The 25701-nt window shown below is 39.7% G+C and overlaps 1 protein-coding gene across 3 annotated transcripts in view; it reads right to left on the bottom strand.

The window, feature by feature from the left end:
• usp7 (ubiquitin specific peptidase 7 (herpes virus-associated)) overlaps positions 1-25701 on the bottom strand; it is a 99200-nt gene that overhangs the window by 5758 nt on the left and 67741 nt on the right. The window contains exons 17-31 of one of the 3 annotated variants that reach the window (XM_043711994.2): positions 22595-22696; positions 20509-20614; positions 20225-20317; positions 20075-20142; positions 19305-19405; positions 14905-15058; positions 13712-13779; positions 12572-12674; positions 11216-11293; positions 4228-4328; positions 3448-3547; positions 3235-3354; positions 1682-1753; positions 1349-1439; positions 1113-1148 (exon numbers count right to left, since the gene is read on the bottom strand). In XM_043711994.2, the coding sequence (XP_043567929.1) occupies positions 1113-1148; positions 1349-1439; positions 1682-1753; positions 3235-3354; positions 3448-3547; positions 4228-4328; positions 11216-11293; positions 12572-12674; positions 13712-13779; positions 14905-15058; positions 19305-19405; positions 20075-20142; positions 20225-20317; positions 20509-20614; positions 22595-22696 (1393 nt within the window). Of the gene's footprint in view, positions 1-1112; positions 1149-1348; positions 1440-1681; positions 1754-3234; positions 3355-3447; positions 3548-4227; positions 4329-11215; positions 11294-12571; positions 12681-13711; positions 13780-14904; positions 15059-19304; positions 19406-20074; positions 20143-20224; positions 20318-20508; positions 20615-22594; positions 22697-25701 lie in introns of all 3 variants that reach the window. The other 2 variants (XM_043711993.2, XM_043711995.2) reach the window with 2 other exon arrangements.

Genomic DNA, 25701 nt, shown 5'->3' with positions numbered 1-25701 from the left:
GAATTCATAGCAATTTTCTTTATTGTAAGTAGGGTCAGATCGATGTGATCTTGTGATGATCAGTTTTGGCATTGACAATCCATGCTTAATTGCAAAATAGTGAGCCCTCCTGGAAATTGTAGTTTTGTGTTTTACATGGTTCATTTTCATTATCCCTTGAACAATCTGACATTAATAGTATCTTGCATTATTTCGGATCACATGTATACCCAGGGAAGACATTAGACAAACTGCAAATCTATATGCAGCATAACATTGCATAAGACACAAGGGTTTTGATAAAAAAAAAGGTAAAAGTAACCTTGGTCTAAGCTCTTACATTATCTTATATGATTTTATTCTTATGATCACATAGGATATTTTGGGTAAGCTGTAACCCATGTCCAGAAACCAGCCCCCATTTCTTTTTAAAAGAATCACAAAAGAGAAACGGTTTCCTACAGTAAACAGCTCTATATGGTTTGCACAGCAAACAATTTACATATCAAATACCTTAGAAGAAAACTTGCTTTACAGTAAAACATTCCAATTTCACAGAAGAGGTATTACAGTACATGAGGCCAATCAGCTTAATGTGTCTGCACCACCTTGTTAAATGATTACCCAGTGCCAATCTCCTACTTTTTCCTCATAACCTTGCCTATTATTTCTATATACATCATCAACCAATGCCCTTCTCAATGGTTCAGTTGAACCTGCCTCCACCACACTTCCAGGTAGTGCATTCCAAAGTTTAACTGCCTGCTGAATGCAAGTAGTTTCTCACTTCAGCCCTTGTTTCTTTTGCTGATCACTTCAAACTGGTGTCATATTGTGTGTTGATGGCAATGCCTAAAATTCTGAAACATACTGAGCAATTGGGTTTGTAATAGATCTTCATGATGAAGAGTCATTTCTAAAGTAATTTGCATTTTAGAGTCTCATGAAAATATCAGACCAAATGATTGGAACCATTACATTATTAAAACCTGATATCAGCAGTGTCCTGGCCCAGGATCACTTGACAGACTCCGAATTAGAGCATTTAATTTGAGTAGACACTCATGCACTCAGGTCACATGTTCACACGTACAAATGCAATTTCAATGAGCTTCGGTCTCACAAGAGCTTACCCGTTAACTGTAGAGAATCTGGAACTGGCCAGTCTTCTGCAAAAAAAGTCACGTATATAAAACTCCCACAAAAATGTAACCCTCACTGCTGTCTAGACTTTTTTAAATAAAAAAACTTATATCCCCATAGGTTACTTTTGTAAACAAAAACTGAAATTTATTCATCAGCACAGTCAAAACAATTCCATCGGAATCAGCATTATGTAAACAAATTTGCAGATTCTTTTCCTACTTACTGGGCTGTGGCTCAAAATCCTTCAGGTTGATTTCATATTCATCCTCATTTATGTACTGGTGCCGACCCATCATCACAATGGCAAATTTAAACTTGGAAAGAGAAATAAAGCTTCAACATAGAAGGTTTCCAAACAAGACGAGTGAACGCCATATCAGAAGAATTCACAAACTAGCATTTACTATTTTTGCTCAATATTAACTTCCTGGGTTTTTACAATGGACTGATCATGAGCTAACTACAATGGATATTTTAGTGCATACTCAGCTCATTTAAAGCAATCTAATTCAAGCAAAAATGCTCTCAAAAAATGGCCAAAATTAGTTGCTTTTACCTTTTCAAATTCCTTCTCTTGAACTTCCAGCATGGCCTGAATTCGTTTCATAATTTCCCTGAAGGGTTCACTCTAATAATTTAGAGAACATAGTACATGAACGCTGATCAACCGCATGAACAAAACTAAACAAAATACAAACATTCTCAAATCTTCCTGAACAACATAGGGTAGCTAATGTAGTGCCTCTATTTAAAAAGGGAAGCAGAGAGAAAACCAGGAATTATACACCAGTCAGCTTGATGTAGTTAGTGGGAAAATTGCTACAGTCCATTATAAAAGATTTAATAGCTAAGCACTTGGAGTGGTAGGATCAGACACAATCAGCATGGATTTACAACAGGGTAATCATGCTTGACAAATCTACTAGAATTCTTTGAAGATGTAATGCACAGAGTTGATGGGCAGCCAGTTAGTGCTGTTTACTTGAAATTTCAGAAGTTTGAGGAAGTCCTACACAAAAGATTAGTATATAAAATTAAAAGCACACGAGATTGGGGGTTATGCATTGGAATGGATAGAAAACTGGTTTGCAGTCACTACAGAGTGCAGTTATTCACAATATATTTACGATTTACATAAGGGAACAATGTGCAACATGTCCAAATTTACAGATGAGACAAAGCTGAATACGAAGATGAACTATGAACAGGATGCAGCGATGTTTTAAATGTGATTGGGACAAGCTGAGTGGGCAAATGCATTTTCCCTTGGGGAGTCAGAGGAAGGCATATTTTCTGGCTGCCCTTATAAGCCAGCCACTGAAGGTAACCGTGCAGGAGCAGCAGAGCGTCAAGTAACAATTGGAATGTTGGCCTTCATAACAAGAGGGTAAGAGTACAGGAGCAGTAATACCTTGCTGCAGTTGTACAGGGTCTTGGCAAAACCATACCTACACTATTGTGTGCAGTTTTGGTTTCCTTATTTGAGAAAGGATGTTCTTGCCACTGGAGTGCAGCAACCCATTGATTCCTGGGTTGGCAGGACTGACATGAAGAGCATTTGAAGCAGTGAGGACGAGAACTGCTGTGACATCAGGAATGAGTGGTGAGTTTTTCGGGGGAGGGGAAGGGGGGGAGGGGGAAGGAAAGAGGAGAGTCCTCTCAGAAACCTATGAAATTCTGACAGGATCAAACTGAATAGATGCAGGATGGATGTCCTTAACAGCAGGGGAATCCAGAACTAGGTGTCACAGTTTAAGGATACGAGGTGAATTATTTCAGACTGAGGAAAAAAAAAGTGATTTCTTCACCCAGAAAGAGGAGAGCCTGTGGAATTCGCTACAAAAGAAAGCAGTCGGGACCAAAAACAATGCAAGGTTTCAACAAGGAAGTGGATATAACACTTGCAGCTAAAGGGAACAAAGAATACAGGTGGAAAAGCAGGAACAGGTTATACTGAGTTAGATGACCAATGATAAAAATGGTGGAGCAGGATCGAAGGGCTGAATGGCCTATTCCTCCCATTGTCTACTTTTCCGCACTTCAAATCTTGAATTAGGAGACTCCTAAAAACCAAATATTACGCAGAGAGTGTAGAATTTAACACTTCACCTGGCATATTCGCAGCAAGAATGGAATTCCAAAAGTGCCAAAAACTTCTTTGTGAAAATGTGCCACCGGGATCAGCAATTCATTCTCTTTGTCCAGATCAACTTGATCTAATGGGACCTCCTAAAAATATTCGATACATGAAATTCCAGTTGGAAATTGATTGAAAAAGCATGGACTCACAAGGAATAGTTGGTTATTTAACTTATGACATACCTCTATCCTAAATGTACGGCTTGTTGCTGGAGATAAGCATTCTAACAGTTCATCTTCCTGATGGACTCCAATTATTTTGTAGCTTACAATTTCCAGTAGTCTAAAAACAAATGTATGCACGTTCAGAGTTTAAATTCTGAAACACAGTCAAGTTGTTAACATTTAATCTAAGCTACCTCTACATTCTAAGAAGACCACACAGATGCAGGAGCCTATGATGCCCTATTTGCCAACCAACTGAAATATGTTGCCAGATATCCAAGCTCCCATTTTAATCCCATGCACCAGAAATTTTCATAAATGAAATCAACTTCAACTGGGTAGCAATTTAAGTACAAATCTACGCTTAATTCAAATACTTGCACTGCTCATTCCTCCACGTAATTACACTTCAGGAAATACCTTAAAAATTCTAAGTAGCATCTCGATTTCTCTAAAGATGCCAATGTCATTCCTCACCCAGCCTGTACTTAATTTGTATGATTAGTGATTGAAAAATCCCTTATGTTATACATAAAGGATAACAGTACATACCATTACAAAAAGCTTAACTCAAATGTAAAGCCTTTTTGTCGACCCAGACACAATATACGGTGGGTTTTTGCTGACAAGATTGTACTGGAGGAAACTTTAATAACCTTAAATTTAAAGTGTACGCAATCCTGAAGTACATGTTGGAATAAGCTTGCACACTACCACACATCTGCAAAACCTGTATTAACAGTGGAGTCATTCCAACAAAGCAGGCTCTGTAGAATAACTCAATACATGTTTTGTTACCTTAGTTTACTGGATCCTTTTTCTGACAATTCGACAGCTTTCTTACATTCTTCCAGCAAGTCACGCACACAGCCATGCTTATCTGGATATAGTGTTATTTCCTGTAATACAACAACTTGTCAAGTTAACTGAAAACATCTTATAATTTCATATCCAATTAGTGAACAAGTGGAGAATGATTTGAACTAGTTCCTCAGCACAACAATCAGATGCTCATTACTTAATTACCAAAGTGAAAAATAAAATATAGTTTAATAGGTACTCTTTTGGGGCTTCACTTTGGTTGTCGCCAAAAACCTTATTTAGAATATGGAAAAATGATTAAAAAGGAAACAAGCACAAAGTGCTCAAATTTCTAACTTTGAAGTGAGGGTTTCCTCTACATGTGAAAATGATGCCTTGAGCTGTGTGTACACATGCTGCGTAGTGTTCTGGTGAACAGGGGATACGTTATGTACAGCCTCAGGTAAGGATCAGGAGCTGCTGGAGTATACAAAGGTGCACTTGTGCATGTTGTTGATGGTCTGGGTAATGTAGATCTGGTCACTTGCATTTACAGTAATAAGTTGATACAGAAGACAATCAAACAAAGTCATGGAACCCAATAATCATAACATACATTAGTGATCGGTGCACTTAGCTGTCTCCTAAGCTATTATTCTACCTAGCTTTTTACGTATGATTTTTGCACTGTGACTTAGTGGCAACATGCTTGGAACAGAGATCAAAGGTAGAGTTTGTACAAAGCAAATGAAACATCTATATATTGCACTCATGCTTAAAATGACAAGAGCAAATTCTATACTGTTAAAACTGGCATATGTATATGCAGTGCTTAAATAGATGAGCAGAGACAGGAAACATCTCTCTCAAACCCTAATCCAATGATTTTCCTTCTGCTTTTATTACTTGTTGGTAGCAGCTCCTAATCGGAGGACACTCATGCCTGTTTTACCACGGTGGTCAAGAGACAGCATTACAAGCAGCACTTGTTTTCTGAACGGAGCACTGAGCAAGGGGCAACAAGTATATTTAAATAAAGGAGAGTGGGAAGTGGCTTCATTTCGAACCCAGTACAGAGGCTAAGCTTGAGATCCTCACTGAGTTTTGGTAGCGTTTTTGGTGTGGCAATCTGAGGGGTTACCCAAATTTAAGTTGGTAACAAAGAACTGTAAGGGAGACTAGAAGACAGTATAAACAAAGGCAAACATATAATGCACCTTGAATGTATGCAGCATTGACAAGATAATCAAAATGAACACTAAGAGATAAATAGTTATGATATTCAAAAGTTTGAGAGAAGATTTGTAGCTCGGGTGCTCGTTGTGGTTCTGTTCGCCGAGCTGGGAATTGGTGTTGCAGATGTTTCGTCCCCTGTCTAGGTGACATCCTCAGTGCTTGGGAGCCTCCTGTGAAGTGCTTCTGTGAAGTGTTTCCTCCAGCATTTATAGTGGTTTGTCTCTACCGCTTCCGGTTGTCAGTTCCAGCTGTCCGTTGCAGTGGCCGGTATATTGGGTCCAGGTCGATGTGTTTATTGATTGAATCTGTGGATGAGTGCCATGCCTCTAGGAATTCCCTGGCTGTTCTGTTTGGCTTGTCCTATAACAGTAGTATTGCCCCAGTCGAACTCATGTTGCTTGTCATCTGAGTATGTGGCTACTAGGGATAGCTGGTCGTGTCGTTTCGTGGCTAGTTGGTGTTCATGGATGCGAATCGCTAGCTGTCTTCCTGTTTGTCCTATGTAGTATTTTGTGCAGTCCTTGCATGGGATTTTGTACACTACATTGGTTTTGCTCATGCTGGGTATCGGGTCCTTCGTCCTGGTGAGTTGTTGTCTGAGAGTAAAAACAATGACTGCAGATGCTGGAAACCAGATTCTGGATCAGTGGTGCTGCAATTCAGGCAGCATCCGAAGACAGGCAAAATCGACGTTTCGGGCAAAAGCCCTTCATCAGGAATAAAGGCAGAGAGCCTGAAGCGTGGAGAGATAAGCTAGAGGAGGGTGGGGGGTGGGGAGAGAGTGGCATAGAGTACAATAGGTCAGTGGGGAAGGAGATGAAGGTGATAGGTCAGGGAGGAGAGGGTGGAGTGGATAGGTAGAAAAGGAGCTGGGCAGGTCGGACAAGTCCGGACAGGTCAGGAGATCGAGTTGCTGGAGGTTAGAAGCTAGGATGAGGTGGGGGAAGGGGAAATGAGGAAACTGTTGAAATCCACATTGATGCCCTGGGGTTGAAGTGTTCCAAGGCGGAAGATGAGGCGTTCTTCCTCCAGGCGTCTGGTGGTGAGGGAGCGGCGGTGGAGGAGGCCCAGCACCTCCATATCCTCGGCAGAGTGGGAGGGGGAGTTGAAATGTTGAGCCACTGGGCGATTTGGTTGATTGGTGCGGGTGTCTCGGAGATGTTCCCTAAAGCGCTCCGCCAGGAGGCGCCCAGTCTCCCCAATGTAGAGGAGACCGCATCGGGAGCAACGGATACAATAGATGATATTAGTGGATGTGCAGGTAAAACTTTGATGGATGTGGAAAGCTCCTTTGGGGCCTTGGGTAGAGGTGAGGGAGGAGGCGTGGGCGCAGGTTTTACAGTTCCTGCGGTGCCAGAGGAAAGTGCCAGGATGGGAGGGTGGGTCGTAGGGGGGCATGGACCTGACCAGGTAGTCACGGAGGGAACGGTCTTTGCGGAAGGCGGAGAGGGGTGGGGAGGGAAATATATCCCTGGTGGTGGGGTCTGTTTGGAGGTGGCGGAAATGTCGGCGGATGATTTGGTTTATGCGAAGGTTGGTAGGGTGGAAGGTGAGCACCAGGGGCGTTCTGTCCTTGTTGCGGTTGGAGGGGTTGGGTCTGAGGGCGGAGGTGCAGGATGTGGATGAGATGCGTTGGAGGGTATCTTTAACCAGGTGGGAAGGGAAATTGCGGTCTCTAAAGAAGGAGGCCATCTGGTGTGTTCTATGGTGGAACCGCTCCTCCTGGGAGCAGATACGGCGGAGGAATTGGGAATACGGGATGGCATTTTTGCAAGAGGTAGGGTGGGAAGAGGTGTAATCCAGGTAGCTGTGGGAGTCGGTGGGTTTGTAGAAGAGGTCAGTGTCAAGTCGGTCGTCACTGATGGAGATGGAGAGGTCCAGGAAGGGGAGGGAGGTGTCAGAGATGGTCCAGGTAAATTTAAGGTCAGGGTGGAATGTGTTGGTGAAGTTGGTGAATTGCTCAACCTCCTCGCGGGAGCACGAGGTGGCGCCAATGCAGTCATCAATGTAGCGGAGGAAGAGGTGGGGAGTGGTGCCGGTGTAATTACGGAAGATCAACTGCTCTACGTAGCCAACAAAGAGACAGGCATAGCTGGGGCCCATACGTGTGCCCATGGCTACCCCTTTGGTCTGGAGGAAGTGGGAGGATTCAAAGGAGAAATTGTTAAGGGTGAGGACCAGTTCGGCCAAACGAATGAGAGTGTCGGTGGAGGGGTACTGTTGGGAACGTCTGGAGAGGAAAAAACGGAGGGCTTGGAGGCCCTGGTCATGGCGGATGGAGGTGTAGAGGGATTGGATATCCATGGCTTAAGTGGCTGTTATGAGTCCTAGTGGTCACAGTAATCTGGCTGTCAGTTTGGAAATGCTCTTGATGTATGGTAGTGTGGCTAGTCCTTTGGGTTCGACATGTCCTCGTTCTGTTGTCTTTCCCTTAGGCATCTGTTGATGAAATTGCGCGGGTATCTGTTTTTGGCGAATACATTGTATAGGTGTTCTTCTTCCTCTTTTTGCAGTTCTGGTGTACTGCAGTGTATTGTAGCCCTTTTGAACAGTGTCTTGATGCAACTTTTGTGTGTTGGGGTGGTTGCTTTCATAGTTCAGGACTTGGTCTGTGTGTGGCTTTCCTGTGTACCTTTGTGGTGAATTCTCCGTTCGGTGTTCTCTGTACCATCACGTCTAGGAATGGGAGTTGGTTGTCCTTTTCTTACTCTCTAGTGAATCGGATTTCTGCGAGTGTGGCTTTGATGATCCGGTGTGTGTTCTCTATTTCTGTGTTTTTAATGATTACAAAGGTGTCATCCACATATCTGACCCAGAGTTTGGGTTGAATTTGCGGTAAGACTGGACACATAGCAGAAGCGGTAATGCAAAGATCAGAACAAACAGTCTTACCGCAAATAGAGAACACACACCGGATCATCAACGCCACACTCTAGGGAATTCCTAAAGGCATGGCACTCATCCACAGATTCAAATCAATAAGCACATCGACCTGGACCCAATATACCGACCACTGCAGCAGACAGCTGGAACTGACAACCGGAAGCAGCAGAGACAAACCACTATAAACGCCGGAGGAAACATCACAGAAGCGCTTCACAGGAGGCTCCCAAGCATTGAAGATGTCACCTAGACAGGGGACGGAACATCTGCAACACAAATTCCCAGCTCGGCGAACAGAACCACAACGATAGTTATGATATAACTACTATTACAGAAACATGGTTATAGGACAACCAAAACTGAACATTCAATGATACGCGACATTTACGAAGGATAGATAAGAAGAAAACAAATGCACACATGCAAGGGTAATGAGAGATGAATTCAGTACAATAGTAAGAGGGGATTGCAAATCAGAAAACTTTGTGGAATCTGTTTGGATGGAACTACAAAATAGCCAGGGGTATCGGATACTGGTTGTAGTTACTTTTAGGCCAAATAATAGTAGTAGTGTGGGGCACAATATATACCAGGAGATGAGAGAAGCTTGTAGCATGCATAATGAAGTAATCATTGGTAACTTCAATCTGTATATAGACTTAATAAACCAAAGCAGCAGCAAAGCTAAGACGACTGTGTCTGGAATGCCTTAGACAGTTTTCACATTTGGATCTTATTTAGTCATGGAAAAGGACCAACTAATAATCTTTCTGTAATAGAATCTTTATGGATGAGTGACTACAATGTTAGAATTTTACATTATATTCGAAAATGAGTCGTGCAATCTGAAGCAGGGGTCTTAAGTTTGAATAAGGGAAATAGTGAAACGTGAGCAAACTTGCTGAGCTGGATTAGACAAAGGCATGACATAGGCAATGGACAGTCTTTAAAAGGTCAGTTAACTATAGTTGACAAAGAAAGTTAAAGATTGCATAACGTGAAAGAAGAGCCTTATTAAGTTGCCAGAATTAAGATATGAAAGGATTGGGAAGTTTTTAGAATGCAAAGAAATTGTCCATAATTAGAAATCCAAGTGACTATGGAGATTGAGCAGATGAAGAAAATTAGTATTAACAAAGTAGCAATAGATGCTGAAACATCGATTCTCCTGGTCCTTGAGTGCTGCCTGACCTGCTGGGCTTTTCCAGCACCACACTCTTCACTGATCTACAGTCTTCACTTTCTCCACAAAAGCATGAGTACAGGAGTAGTGAAGTCTTGCTTCAATTGTATAGAAGCTTGGTTAGACAGTGTCTGGCACACCATGTAATGCTGCAGTCTCCTTACCTCAGTAAGGATATTACTGTCATAAGAGTGCAAAGGTTTACCAGACTTGTTACCGCGATGGTGGGATTGTCTCATGGAGACAGATTGGGCAAACTGGATCAGTATTCTCTGGAGTTCCAAAGATTGAGAAGTCTAACTGCCTAATTCAGAGGGTGGTGAATCTTTGGCATTGTGCCCTGAAGGGTTGTGAAAGCTTACTTAGCCCATTATGCCATGGATAATTTACTACAAAAGTAATCTATGGGGATACAGTTATTAAAAGACATACAAGTGTTCAATCATTAAATGGCAGAGCAGGATCTATTGCCTGAAAGGGGAGATAGTGAGGTCTGCAGATGCTGGAGATCACAGTTGAGTGTGCGTTGCTGAAAAAAAGCACAGCAGGTCAGGCAGCATCCAAAGAATAGGAAAATCAACATTTCGGGCCAGAGTGAATAAAGGGCTCCAGCCCGAAACGCGCATTTTGCTGCTCCTCGGATGCTGCCTGACCTGCTGTGCGTTTCCAGCAACACACACAACTCTCTTGTCTGAATGGTCCACTTCTGTTTCTATTTTCCTAATGACATTCACAGATGCAGACGTTCAAGGGTTGACAAAAAACTTGTATTGATGTATCACCTTTAACAACAAACTATCCCAAAGACCTGTACAGTAGCAGGAGAAAAAGTGTAACAAAGCTACACGAGAAGGTAGAGAGTAGATAGCCAAAACTTTGATCAAGGTTTAAGATGAGTCTTAAGAAAGAAAAGAATGGACAAAGATGGAGAGTTGCAGCTTGGAGTCTAAACACGACCAGCAAAAATCAGGAATAATTTAAAGGTCAGATTTAGAGGAACACAGATATCAGGGCTGGAACAAATCAGAGCTTGATGGACTTGAAAACAAGGGCAAGAACTTTAAAATCATTGATCTATTTTAAAATCATTGCTTGATAGGCAAGCTTAGCAATGGAACTAATAGAGCCAGAAGCTCATTTAGGATTAAATGTGACACCAAGGTTGCAAATTGACTGGTTTAATTTTAGACACTGATTTGCAGCAAGGACAAAAATAACCGCTCAGTTTTTCTGATATTTAATTCTATCCTATCAATTTATGAGAACTTCTTCCCTGGTCAACTGATTCTAACTATAGCGATTTAAGAACCACTCTATATTTTCTTTGAAAACAAATGATAAATTCAAACATATTTAAGGGATTTGGACCAGAATGTCTGCAGACACTTGTGAATGATCAATTATTTGGATTTTCAATCTGTAGGTGGAATGGAGTAGGGAAAGGGTAGCTAGACTTCCACAGGAGGGGCCTTGTCAAAATGCTACTCCCCCAGTACTACAAAATCTAAAAATATCTTTTTATATGCACGCGCACGAAAGCAAAAGGATGGTATGAGAAATTGCAAATACAAGGGAAAATATTTTCATCTTCAGTTAAACAGGATATTTATTTAAATAGCACATCCATTATATCAAATTGTGAAAGTGAAAATAATTTATTTTAACATAAAAATGGATATTCACCTCTTCCCTATAATTGCTGTTGAGCCATATACACTTGAAACTTCGTCTATTTTCAAAGTCTGTGATCTTCATTTTCAGCTACACAAAAAAGAAATTTAGAAATGGTAAACAAGATTTTGTTTCATTGGCCTTTGTGGTGTAAAGTATATGGTACATCATACTTTAAAATTACCTTACAAAGAATATCTGTCACAGAAACTGACCATTCAACTTACCCAGTCAATCCAGCATTTGTGTTCCACTACAGCTTGCTCTATTAGATAGTCCTGCATTCCCTGCTACCTCATTTGATTACCCAGCCTCCAAGTATTGATATTCTTCCATACTACTGGTTACAGCAGAGCCAAACAGCTACTAAGTTTTTTAAAACCTTTTCTGAACACTTAAGATGCCAAATTAAAAACAATGCAAGAAACTGAGGTGCAACTTTAAACAAATTGAGTTATTGCTCCCAATCTTTCCAGAGACAGCACAAACCCCAAATACCTTAATTTAGGGTCTCTGTACTGTTTTAAACACAATTCTACCTTTTCTGGGGTGGAGTCAGGAGTTATTATTGAAAAAGTTGGCAATTTCATTGACTCCTGTCAAGAATTGCAAACAAGACACAAGTTCTCCAGAGTTAACTGATTGTAACACTGCGGCCTCTCAGTGCCAGGGATCCAGATTTGATTCCAGCCTTAAGCGATTGCTTGCTTGGAGTTTGTGTATTCTTCCCGTGCCTGTATGCATTTCCTCCCAAAGATATGCAGGCTAGGAGGATTAGCCAATGAAAATGTAGAGTCCCAATGATAAGATAGGGTATTTGGTCCGAGTGGAATGCTCTTCAGATAGTCAGTGTGGACTCGATGGCTCAAATGGCTTACTTCAACACGAAGGATTTTATGATTTAAGAAAGCAGATTCCTTTTGTTAACAGTTTCAATAAAAGGTCTGCAATTTGATGGTCAGGTCCTTAAAACTTTGAAACTACTTAAAACTAAATCTCAGCCCATTCTTATCAATGATGCTTGCAAACATAGCTTTTAATAGTGCATACCATTTCTGGATGACTGCCCCAAATCAAATTCCAATAAATGGTTACCTACACTTTTTGTAACTACAAAGAGAAGGCAAAATTGCCAGAAACTTGAAGATTTAATTGTTCCATAAATTGACAGTTGTTTTAAACTGAAAAGAAAATGCAAAATTCTATCAAAAGCTCTAAAAACTGATAAATTTGGATTATTATAACATGTTAATTCCAGAATTGGTACAAGCAAACATATTTAGATTTGCAATTACAAGGCTTAGTCATTGTAGATTTATCTTCAGACCTTCACACCTGTAACAAAGGGTCAAGTATAAACATACTTACTTGCTGATAATAGAGTTTCTTTGGTTGCCTCGGCTTGAAAAACTGTAGCAAATCTCTAAGTGTGCCTTCATAATTATGCCTGAGAGGATTACCAGGCCCATCCCTGTAACTTTTAACAATAAATTTCTTTAATTTTAGGCATTCTTATTTGCACTCAATTTAATATCAATGATCTCTTTAAAAAATGACATTTCAGATTGCAAGACCACTGGAAAGAAGTTGGCATCAAGCATTCCAGATTAAATTTACCAAAAACACATCTGAATACAGCTCCTCCTCCTGTCCAATGATACGTTTGACTACCACCTTTGGCACCTGTCCACAACTTTCCATTTCAGACATTATCTGAATTTAATCATTGATCATTGGGTGTACAGGACAACTTCAAAATTTGCAACTGACAAAACTGGGAAGCAAAGGATGACAGTTTTGAATTTCAGAAGGATATGGAGAAGTTGGTTAACATTGGAGAAGATGCAGAGGTGACTTGAGGGATTGGTTTCAGGTTTAACAAATTCCAGTTGTAAAGATACATTAGAGAAGGGCTATTTGCCTTAGAATAGGAAAGGCGGAGAGGAGACCCGACTGAAATATTGAAAAATCATGAAGGGTTCAGACAAGAGTAGAAGAAAGAGAAAAAAATGCTCGTACTCTTGAAAAGGGTTTGAGAACTAGGTAGTATGAATTCAACTTTTTTTTCAACAGAATGAATCTTTATACATCAACTGAAAGATCTTAACAGTTGGGCTATAATGACCTTTGACTGAACTAAGTCAAATTTACTTGTTTAGTGGATAGTCTCATATGAAGTCTGAACACGAACGCTTTGGTGACACTGGTGAAACTGAAAAATAGATTTAAATTATACAAACTGCACAGATTTGATGTTATTGTGTGTGCAAGATTTTATTTTCATTTAGTTCTATATTATGCCACTCAAATACACTGATAACACAGCCTTTATTTGAAATTACCAGAAAACAGTTGATTTCAAACAAAGGATTTTTATTATCCTATCAGGTGCTATTGCTAACAATGTGAAAATAATTATTTTTCCACTGCTGTCAGTAATGATTGAGAAATAAATATATTCATTGACAAAAGCTAAGAAATTTAAGCTCGACAGTTACGTAGTCTTACCCTTGAGACTTGAAGAACTGAAGCAACATTGGGTCAGTATTTAGTCGCTGTGCTACAGTCTTGGCAACCTATTAACAACAAAAAAAATCAGTATTACAAGCTGCCTGTTTATGGTGGGGTTTATAAAAAAAAAAAATTCAACTCAGTGCTCCAGAAAAGGCACATGCATCATGGGACACAATTAATATTCAACTTCAAATCACTTGGTACTAACTTTTGTTTCGTACTACACAAATTTAATAACCTGTAAAAACAAACAGGGAAAATTAATGAAATTATCTAAATGAAATGTGTCGTTGTTGCTTCAGGGTTACAAAATAAAATCACAATTTAAACAAGCCTAAAATCGTACAGAAAACATTCACGGTGAGACTCTCTTCAAAAATAAAGCCTTTGCAAGAACACTTGATTGGAAGAGTTTTGGATTTTTCTTTCACTGTCAAGACTAAACTAGATCAATACATACATTCAGCTTCACACAAAATATTAAATTACTGATAGAATACCATATATTTAAGCTGAGTTGCCAGAACAGGATTATCAATCCCCACTCCTTTCTCAGCTATGGTCAAGCTGTGAAAGAATGATCATAACTTTGGAATTTGTTTGACCCAGAGATTAGCTTCAAATTCTTTAATCCACTCCATCACCAAGGTCATCAACTTTCACTTCCTTATCACCAGATCTGTTGCTGCCTTACCTTATCGGCTATAAAAGAAGCCAACCTATAATTTTATTAGTAAGTTTGACTATTCTGAAGCGACCATAGTGTCTCCCAACCTCTAATTTGACCATGTCCAAAGAAAGATTTTCCCCATGTCCCAACTTTCAGCAGGTCCCATTCAGTCACTGCTGACTTGTTTGCATGCAGCTCAAGAATAGAGATTTTAAAAACCTCATCCTCATTAAATCCCCAACAGATTTCTGTCTCAGCTTTGCAACCTCCATCAGCTCTACAAACTCAACACCACAATCTTTGATGAGAAGTTGTAATAACAGGAGTGATTTAAAAATTCTGGAACTTTCAGCAAATAAAAACAAAGAAAGAAAAGGGGTCTCTCCAGACTGAAATAAATTTCTAATTAAATAGGCATCACTTCACTTTCTAGTACTGGTTCAATATCCCCAAATTAATCAATCAGGCAGTTCAGTAATCTAATTCTCAAGTACACCAATAGTTTAAATCTTCATACCTGAAAGTAGTTCATTCTATTAGACAGAGTGACCACAAATCCCGGATCATTAGGAATAGTTTTATCACAGAAGATGACATCAACTCGATGGTAGAGATCTCTGAAATAATCTTTTGCTGTTGGTAATTCACTTGAGTCATTTTCTGGGTCATCCCTGAAAATCAGACAATATTAGTGATTTCAAGTGCCCGAAAGATTTTGTCTGTGAGATTGCACTTACGTTTTTCACAGCAAAGTTTTGCAGCTGTGCCACACACCCAAAGATGTCCTTTTTTTTGGTAAACCTTAGATTAAAAGCATGGTAGATACTGGCCTGGGCTTTACATTGTTACCATTAAGAGCACTGCATTTGGATAGCAATTAGAGAACACAAAAACAAAAATCGGTCATGACGTTCAGATACTGTTCAAATGCAACGTGAAGCATCAGAATTATTTTAAACATAAACATATTGTATGAAATTTGCGATCCCTCTTCGACCCACCCAACCACATGACATGTAAACAAGCTCCTTTATGCAGAGCATCAATTTCAGTAACTGTAATTCTACACTTATCACTGGTGAAAATTTCAGCACATTACACAGGTATCTTTGATAGGAAATAAAAGCTGGATAGTGCATTCCCAATGCAAACTTATGTTTTAACCATGTATGCCCATTTAATACTTCAATTATTTCAGCCATTGAAAGGATTGATCAATACATTTAATTAAATAGATTGTCAAGACCAGAAATAGATGTGCAGCTACTGTAAGAAAATTAGAGCTAGTAAACTGGTTGTACTTGCAAGATGTTTATCCCTTGCATTACAAACTTTTAGTTTGTATTTATAGAATCTCTTATTAACAAGAACAGGAGCAGGAATAGGCCATTTGGGCTTTGAGCCCACTCCACCATGATGTCACAATCATAGCTAACCTATGTCCATACTCCACATATCTGCCTTTGGTCAATATCCAGTGATAGCTTTTGTTAAGCAAAGTTGTCAGATTTTTAGATTAACAATTGATTCAGTATCCACAGCTGTTGGCAAAAGACAAATTACAAAGATATAGTGGGTGGCACAGTGGTTAGCACTGCTGCCTCACAGCGCCAGAGGCCCGGGTTTAATTCCCGCCTCGGCCAAATGTCTGTGTGGAGTTTGCACATTCTCCCCGTGTCTGCGTGGGTTTCCTCCAGTACTCTGGTTTCCTCCCACAATCCAAACATGTGCAGGTTAGTTGAATTGGCCATGCTAAATTGCCCATAGTGTTAAGTGAAGGGGTAAAATGTAGGGGAATGGGTCTGGGTGGGTTGCGCTTCAGCGGGTCGATGTGGACTTGTTGGGCCGAAGGGCCTGTTTCCATACTAAGTAACCTAAATCTAATCTAAATATATTACCCTGCTTGTGCAGAACTGCTTCCAAACATCTCTCCTGAATGGTTTTGTCCAATTCTCAGATTACTTCTAGAATCACCAACAAGTAGAAAAAGTTTATCTACCCTGTCTTTTTCTGTTAATATTGTGAAGACCTATAGACAGTGAGACATACTTGTGATACCAAATTAAATGCCATTAGCAAGTACCTGGAAAATTAGATTTTCTTTGAGTAATGTCACTGTGTAGCTGATGTTTATGAGAAATGGCATAGAGTGCAAGGAAACCAGAATAAATCGTTCAGAACATCTGAACAAACAATGAGAATGCAGGCAGGGAGGTTATTCCTGCTAATTTGCAGGCCCGGACTAATTAGCTAAAAGTGAAACTGTATGAGTGCAGTCCCACTCAGCAAAGACTGGCGGAAAAGAATAATGTGGTCAAGTGTGCTAATGCCTGCAGGCTGGTTAAAAAAAAAGGGGGGAAAACTGAACTTGGGTACCATGGCAAGGAGCAGTCATTGGATTAGGAGGATTGCAATCTGTAGTTTGGGAAAGTTGGCAGCATTTGGAAGGCAAAAAAACACCACAGCTAAGACATAGGAAACAAAAAAGACAGTTGAAGCAGGGTAGTAGTTTACAATGGTTAAAATAAAATAACATGATGGAATTCTGAAATTAAAAACAGAAAGTGCTGGGTAAACCCAACAGGTCAGGCAACATCTGCAGACAGCATGCAATCAACACAATCTGAAGTGAAAATGAAGCACAACCAGGACAAAAATGCTACTGAAAAGGGCAATGGGTTTGCTTGTTAGTCTTCAGGGTTTATGCTGCATCAGTAGAGATGGTCAAATAGGGGTTCTAATTTGGACCAACAGGATATCATCACCAACCTAAGTAAACTGTGGTGCCCAACATGGGGAGTTGCAAGTTGGCAATCACCACCTAGAACACAGGCCAAGACACTCTCACTACATTCAATGCAAAACAAAAAAAGGATGACGTGCAATAATGAAGAAATAAATATATTTTCCTATATGTGGGTCATATTTTAAGATTGAAAGGTGTATCTCATTACCCAAGTAACTGCACCACATATACAGGAGTTGCTCATTAACCACAAAGAAATAACCTGAAAAAATGTTGATGATTTGGCAAACACAATACTGCCAAAATTATCTACTGATCTTTGGTATGTAGTCATGCATTCAGACCATTGAACACTATTGACAGGTAGCTCAAAGTTGTGGATGCTCCACTGAGCATATTAAAGATTGAGACTTCTAGCTCAGGAAACTGTGACATGGGAAGTGGGCAAGGAAGTAACGTTGGGATGGAAGATTAGTGATCTGTACTGAAAAGCACAGTGGGCTCAGTGGTCAAATGAACTTATCAAATTTCTTATGCCTGTATAAGCATGCAAGACTTGAACAAGATCCAACATTGAAATTCACATGAATCAAATTTCAAATTCAATACTGCACTATTGATTGCAAAGTGAAAATTTAAACCAGTTAGATAATAATTAAGACAGCACTGGATAGCACATGATAGCCAATTGAATCTCCACGCAACAAATATACTTGATTTTGATAAACGAGCTCATTTTCGGGCTTTCATTTGTCCCTCCAACACTGAATAGCACATATTGCCAATTGTAAGGAGAAACATGCAAAGGCTAGGCAATTTCATTACCCAATGTGGAAGCAAGCTGTGGTCTGGAGCCTGTCACAAATGAGCAGTAACTCACACTGATGTTTTGTGCGTCTGCTGGATGGATTACATTTTGAGCTGGGGTAGCAATTTTGACACCTGCAAAATACTGGAAAAATAAGGTGGAATATGCTTTCAGCCACCAGATTGGCAAGAAATCAAATAGCTACAAGCATCCAGTGTCACTTTCTACAGTCGAATTTTCAATTTCTTGAAAATGCCCACTAGAAAGAAAACCAAACTGCAAGTAGTATCACTGCAAACTTCAACTTAAACTTTTTTAAAAATTGCATTCATTGCAGATTTTGAGATGCTTCCCCCAGCTCAAACCATTACGCTGACCCATGGCAAAATAAATAGCACAGTAACAACAGTAAATTAAGATGATTAGAGGGACTGGTTGAATTCTTGTCCACACCCAAGTTAACCGATGACTGTAGGACAGGGATTGGGCACTACAATTAACATCAAGGACCAGGAGTTTATGTTAGAAAGAAAGGAGGAATCCCATACCGAACACAATCCAATAACTTTGGCCAAGTGTACTTTGTCAGACTTGGATCAAGGACAATATGTACCTTAGGTGAGATGCCTTCCACTGCTGAATAACCTACCCAAGCAGTGGGCTATTTGGGCAACACACACCAAAATTAAGACTGTTGGAACCAGGGGCATCTTACCCTGGCAAGTGACACTATCCTCCTCTGAATGGAAAAGAAAACTGGCAAGATAAAAGGTCTCATGAAAATATAATTTACAACATAAAATTGTCTGAGTTGCTGTTCAACACGAAGTAGAATTAGAGATACAGACATTAATTCTGTTGCTCCAGTGGCAACATGCTTTCTGTATTCAAAAGTTCTTTTGAGGTTTTATTTATGTCTTTCAGAATTAGAGTGACAAATAATAAATTACTGTGTGTACTGTGGGCTATTTGCATAATTGAAGGATTTTAGCTCCCGAGAAAATAACAAAATGAGGGGATCGGAAGATTTCCCATATCTATTTCAAAAAGGAAAAAAAGGAGCCAATTAAAACTTTGCAGGAAGAAATGCCTCTTTCAGAGGGCCTGTTTCCTTATCGTAGAAATTGTTCTGCAAGAACCTCTGCAACATCTCTAAAGATTGAGAATTCACTTGATTTAGTTGATCTGTCTGAACATTTTCAAAAAAATCTTTGTTTAAATGCTACAATACAAAAAGTACACTCTTCTGGAACTTTACAATTACTTCTTCCCTAATGCAGACTAGAAAAGGTGCAGGTCAGGATACCAAAATGATACACTGCTAAGATGAGATCCATTAATTTTCCAGTAAATTATTACTTACTTTTGAAATACTATGATGTCGCCATCCATGAGCTCATCAAGTGCTTTATCAAGGGACACTTCATAATCCTGAATTCTCTCAGTTAAATTGGGTTTTACTTCCTAAAAGAAAAGAATTTAACAGTTTTATAAAATTAAAATCACAAACCAATGGCACACAGTTGCTGCAGTGACTAGAAAAGCAAACAAAACCATTGTAGCTAGATACAAATGTAATTGATTACTCAAAGATTTGAATTTTACAATAACTTCCATAGATGGAAACTGCAAATAACATTCCTGACCTTTTCAATACCAAGTGTGCTCTTCAGTGTTTTTACTTTCAATTCTGTCCAGCCCAACTATGTTGTGTTCAAGACTAAATAGCAATGGTGATCATGTGGGTGTGGAGAATTTAAAATATACCTTTCCTACACATGCAAGCCTTTGTATACAAATGGAATCTACACCACTTCTGCAAGGTAAACGATTGTTTAACCCTTCTTGTAGCATTTCAATAAGTTTGACCCATTACTTTATGAACGAGAGGTTGCATAAGCAACCCCAAATTTTCATGATTTGGATGCATACTCTTCCTCTATAGGCTACGTGCCTATAATGTTTTAAGTTCAGTTTTGGAAAGCTGTTCGAAACCCCCTCAAATCAACAAGTTTTTTGTTTTATTTCTCCAAAAAGAAATTCTTTGATATTAAATTTAAAACAGTGTTGTATTTTAATGAAACTATATTACTGATATTTTGCAAAGTACATCTGGATACCGTGTTTTCATACCTCATAGAGGATAAGGCTAGTTCCTTGCGGAAATCCTGCTCTCTCACACATGATTGGCAGTAAATCACCTGTGCAAAATAAATGTAACAGTTAATTATTCATGAATAATCTCAAATTTTTGTTTCCCCAACCATTCAGTTCTCAACTTACGTATTTTACACGATATAGGGGTGTAGATATGTCCACAGTAATTCAAGCTCCGTGTTTTTGGATCATACATCTTTAAAAATAACATGACATCATCTGAAGAAAAAGATAAAGCATTAATATACTGGACACATGCAATCAATTTCTTTATTATTAGGGTGCAGTAATGGAGCATTTTCATCTCATCCTTTAAAAGCTATGTCCTCAAGCAAACAGGTACGAAAGAAATTAAAAACCGAAATAAACACTGCACAATGACACTGCAGTGTCATTGTGCAGAGACTTACGATCTTTATCAAATTTGGGCAACGTTGCTCCACTTGCAGCTAACTCTGGATCGACCGTTTCTAGAAATATTGTCCATGGGTTATCATTATCACTCAATTCAATCATCTATGAGGTAAAACAGATTTTAGGTTGTTAAATTGCAGGGATTTCAAGAGTTCAGTTAATGTTGTATCAACATGATATTTGCTGACAACATTTCTGTATTAACATGTCCCTGTACATCCACATATGGCTCACTGGTTCGTTATTATAGTATTGCAGGGACTAATATAGCTAGATGCAGAAATACGACTGATCTCTTATGTTGCTTTCAGTCTGCTTATCCTCTGACAATTTTTAGAGCTATTATTTCTAATTGGCATTATGGCGTTGCAAAGGAACAATTTTCTGCCTCACCTAAGCATTAAAATATGAAACCTGGCAAATCTAATCCTCAACGATACTGTGCAGGATAAGCTTCGAGTAACATCATTCAAACAAGCACACTAAGGCCAGAGTAAAATGAGCAAAGTTCGTTAATATAAGTTATTTAAACTATTTGTTCAATTATGATTCACTTTTATTATGAGGCAATCATATGAATATGACAGATTGTTGTACAACCCCAATTCATGAAATATACAAGTGTTGTGACAGAGTACATTTCCTATCCTTGCTTGCAATGTTACATGATTATCATACCGCAGAATAAAATATCAACTACTCAAATGTAGAATTTGACTGCTAGTTCTCAGGTGATGTATTACCAAATGAAGACTAAGTTTGAATGCAACTTCACATGATGCTTTTCTAAATGCAGACTTTTCAAAAATGACTGCCTTGTCCTTTTGCTGCAAATTGCACAAAACTGTTACAAAAAAGCAAAATTGCTCAAAATGAGGAAGCATATTTGTCACTGTCTTTAATTAGCTCGGATATGTTGTTGATATTTTGTTACAAATGTCAAACAAATTTGAAATATGAAACATTATCTCGAAAAGGACGGTCCATCGAAAAGAGCCAGTTTCCTCATTCTTTTTAGAATTATACAAATGGTGTCTTTAGTGCCTTAGATAAGAACTGTTTACCCGTAAACCTCATTGGAGAAGGCTCATTTAAGAGAACCATTCAACACCAGATCCATTCTTCTCTGCTTTGTCAAGTTGTGCAGAAGGCAGACCGTGACACCACATTTGGCAGACAGCCTTGAGGATCTCAGTTGGATGGCTGCCCCAGCAGGTCCAAACAAATGAGTCATCATAAGACCAACTGCCTACTTAATGGTTGCCCATCTAGTTACATACTGTTGACATGCATATCCTAAGCCTCAATGTTGGCTGCTCACACGAGTGAGAAACTCCAATACTTATGGGAATATTCAGCGTAACCTGAGATCCACCCACAAAAGTGGTCTTATGAAATGAAAACCGAATTATCTAGGTTTAACTCCAAATCGAACTAACCTTGGAATTCAGTGCACTTTTGAAGGTTCAACACTGAAGTGAAACCTTTCCTGTTGAAAGAACCCAGTTAGTCCGGACACCAAAATGGATTCAGTCTGTGATCCACAGACCAAGGAAAATCCAAACCATAGTATTGAAGCAGATGGCCTACTTGTCCAGCCCAATTATCTATTGGGCTGGAATCTTACGCACTCCCCTTCCTTTGTAACAAGTTACCCAACAAACCTTACGCAATGAGGTTGTAAAATCCTATATATAATCTTAGCCTATCCCCAAAACAGCCATGTTGTCAAGGCTAAGCATCACAGCCAACCTCAGCCACAGGCAATGGGTGCACAGCGTATCCTGAAAACCTTAAACCCACCTACAGCATGAGAGGTCAGCAATTGTTTGCCTGAATAAGCACTGTCTTCAGAAACATCAGTGTTCCAAAATACCCCAAGAAGCTGTGGGATTCTCATGTGATGGCTCCTTTCACTTGGTTAAAAGAAGCAAATTTCTGTATAGGATATCCATCCCTCTAAACTTCAACATCCTTTTCCTTGCAACATCCAACAAAGCCTCGTATTCTGTTTACTCCAGGAAAAACACAATACTATTACAAAATCTACATAAGGATTTAACCTGTTATTCCCACACTTACAGTTTTGTTGCTGTCTGCTTCAAAGTCCAACATAGCCGGTCTCTTAGTCCCATTACTCCGGGCCTGCATTGGCCACAAGCGTATCTGTTCCTGTGGATAGCCCTGGATTGAAGCAAAATCCATACATTAGACTGAAACACATAAAAGCATCATGTTACCTTAACTGAAGACCTGAGTACAGCATTTGAATTTCATAACAAATGTTAACAAACAGAAAGCTTGCCTTTAGTACTCAACATTTAGAAGTGATTTGGGAGATGCCTGTGTTGGACTGGGGTGTACAAAGTTACGGATCACAACAACAGGTTTATTTGGAAGCACTAGCTTTCAAAGCGCTGTTCCTTGATCAGGTGGTTGCAAACCATCTGAAGGCGCAACACTCTGAAAGCCAGCACTTCCGAAGAAACCTGTGGAACTATAGCCTGGTGTTCTGTGATTTGTAACATTTAGAAGAAAATTGAACATTAAATTAAGCAAAATGCACCATTTTATCTAAGAATATTTCAGAAAGTGAGGTGCAGGCCATGCTTGGTTCATCACCACACTACATAAACAAATAGCTTCAGGACAATGCCATGGTAGTGCACCCAACAAGGGGATCATTTTTGGACTGTTCAAATTGGCCTTCTCTGGATTGGAGTAGGAGGAAGAAGTGGCCATGGTCTCTATTTGTGACCCCATTAAAAAAATAGCAGAATCAGGCTATTTGGCTCATCAAGTCTGCTCTGCCATTTGATCATGGCTGATAACATTTCTTAACCCCATTGTCCTTCCACCTATCATTGATGTCATCTATAAAAGGGAGGCAGTGGCTCAGTGGTTAGCACTGCTGCCACATAGCACCAGGGATCCGGGTTAGATTCAAGCCTTGTGTGACTGTGTGTGGGTATCCTGAGTGTGCTCTGGTTTCTACGCACAGTCCAAAGATGTGCAAGTTAGGTTAATTAGCAGTGCTAAATTGCCCAGACTGTTCAGAGATGTGTAGGTGCATTACTCAGGGGTAAGTACAGGGTTGGGGGAACAGGTCTGGGTGGACTACTGAGGATTGGTGTGGACTCGGTGGGCCACAGGGCCTATTTCCACACTCTGGAGATTGTATGATACATAGACTTAGCAGCAATACGCTTTGTGTAAATTGTAAATGTAAATATTTATGGCCTCCATGGAATTCTAAGAGTGACCAGCTCCCATGCTGATAAACACTTGCCCCCATTCTCTGCCTTCTGCCAGTCATCTAAATCATCTATTCATGCCAACACTGTCTAAAATGATGGGCTCTTACCTTATTGAGCAGTCTCCCATGTGGCACCTTGTCTAAGGCTTTCTGGAAAGCCAAACCGATCATACCCAATGGCTTTTGTCTAACCTGGTCCTACCTTCTCAAAAGAATGCTAATATTTGAGGCATGACCTTGCCTTGCCAAACCATGCTGACACAGCCTTCTTTTATCATGCGCTTCCAAGTTCTCCACGCATTTATCGGTAATCACAGACTAAAATCTTACCAATGGACAACTGGCCTACAACTTCCCATCTTCTGCATCCCTAATTTCTAATTTCACAAAAGGTGTTAACATTAGCCATTTTCCAGTCTTCTGGATCCTCCCTGACTCCAGGTGATCCAAAGTCTCCAACAATGTCCTCAGCCATCTCCTTCAGACCCTGGGGTGTGGTCCATCTGGTCTGAGTGATTTATCCTGTCAGCTTCCTCAGCACCTTTTTAGTGATGGCCACTCCATTCACCTTTGCCCCTTGATGCTCGAAATTCTGGTACGCTACTAGTATCTTTTACTGCGAAGACTGATGCAAGATACCTAATCAGTTTCTCCGACATTTTCAAGTTCCCTATTACAACTCCTCCAAGCGCATTCTGCAGCCCCCAATGTCTTGCCCCCCTCACTTTTTGCATAGCTAAAGCACCTCTTGCAAGTCTTGTATATTACTAGTTAGCTTAGCCTCATTTCATTTCTCCCCCTTTAGTGTTTTCAGAGTTGTCCTCTGCTGGATTTTGAGATCTTACCAATCCTCTGGCTTCCCACTAATTGTCACCACATTGCAGGCTTTAATGTTGTCACCGATTTCCCTTATCGGACAGCCTGTTCATCCCGACTGAAGCCACAAAGTGCTCTTAAATGAGAGTTGAACAAAAGGTATCTAGGTCGGCTGTGATTCTTCCCAGTTCAAAACATCAGCTAAAACTGGACATATGAACAGCAACTGGACATAACATTCTTTATTCATGTCAAAATCAATAACTCATCTCCACAACAGGGTAGACATCATTTTGGTTCCACGCCTTTTTACTCATTCTTTTGCAGTATCACTGACTAGGCCAGCATTTATTGACCATCCTAGAGAAGAGGGCAGTTATGTTTGGTGACTTTGGGATAGATTTGGAAAGCACTGCCCCACACTCCATACCATTTAAAAGGCATCAGTTATGTGCTTGCGATCATCATTTGGGTTTAAGGTAGAGGAAAAATACACTTCATTTCTGCATGCGTAGCTTGCTTCTTTTAACGAACATTTAGTAAGTTTTGAACAGCATGTTCAAACAATTTCCAAGAAAGCAAGCAACTTAAGCCAAATAGTTAAGTTTCCTGGCCAGTTAGTTAATAAGATTCTTAGAGTAAAGACAGACCAAGGGCCAGAATCTACTTTCAGCTTTAGTTTAAGGAGACAGGGCTTTCCTTAAAATTTAGCTGGGAAAAGTCAGTTAAGTAGCTAGTGTCTGTCTCTCCAGGAAAAACAATGGAGAAAATCACATCTGGTGAACACTATCAAAAATCAATGAAAGAAACAATTGCAAAGTCATCGACTAAGTAAAAATTTAAAAAGAATTAAGATAGGACTGATACTTAACTGGAGTTGAAAGTTTTTGAAAGATATTGCTGGGAAGAGGACATGTTTGGTGCTGATATGAAGATCTGAACCATCTTATCTATACACAGTTACCCCATTTATGCAATGAAAGTTAGTTTGTTAAAATGGACATAGGCAAACTTGTGCAGTTGTGTTTAGTGCCTATCTACCATTGCAACCAAACTGAAAATGAAACGTGATTTATCAAGCAAGGATTAAGGGTTCCAACTTGCGCAGTTTTACCAA

Source organism: Chiloscyllium plagiosum, unplaced genomic scaffold (assembly GCF_037043375.1).
Source record: "Chiloscyllium plagiosum isolate Xiang-an unplaced genomic scaffold, Cpla_swu_hap1 HiC_scaffold_20, whole genome shotgun sequence".
NCBI classification, from domain to species: Eukaryota; Metazoa; Chordata; class Chondrichthyes; order Orectolobiformes; family Hemiscylliidae; genus Chiloscyllium; species Chiloscyllium plagiosum.
The sequence above is the reverse complement of the archived record's forward strand: the minus strand, read 5'-3'. Positions and strand labels throughout refer to the sequence as shown.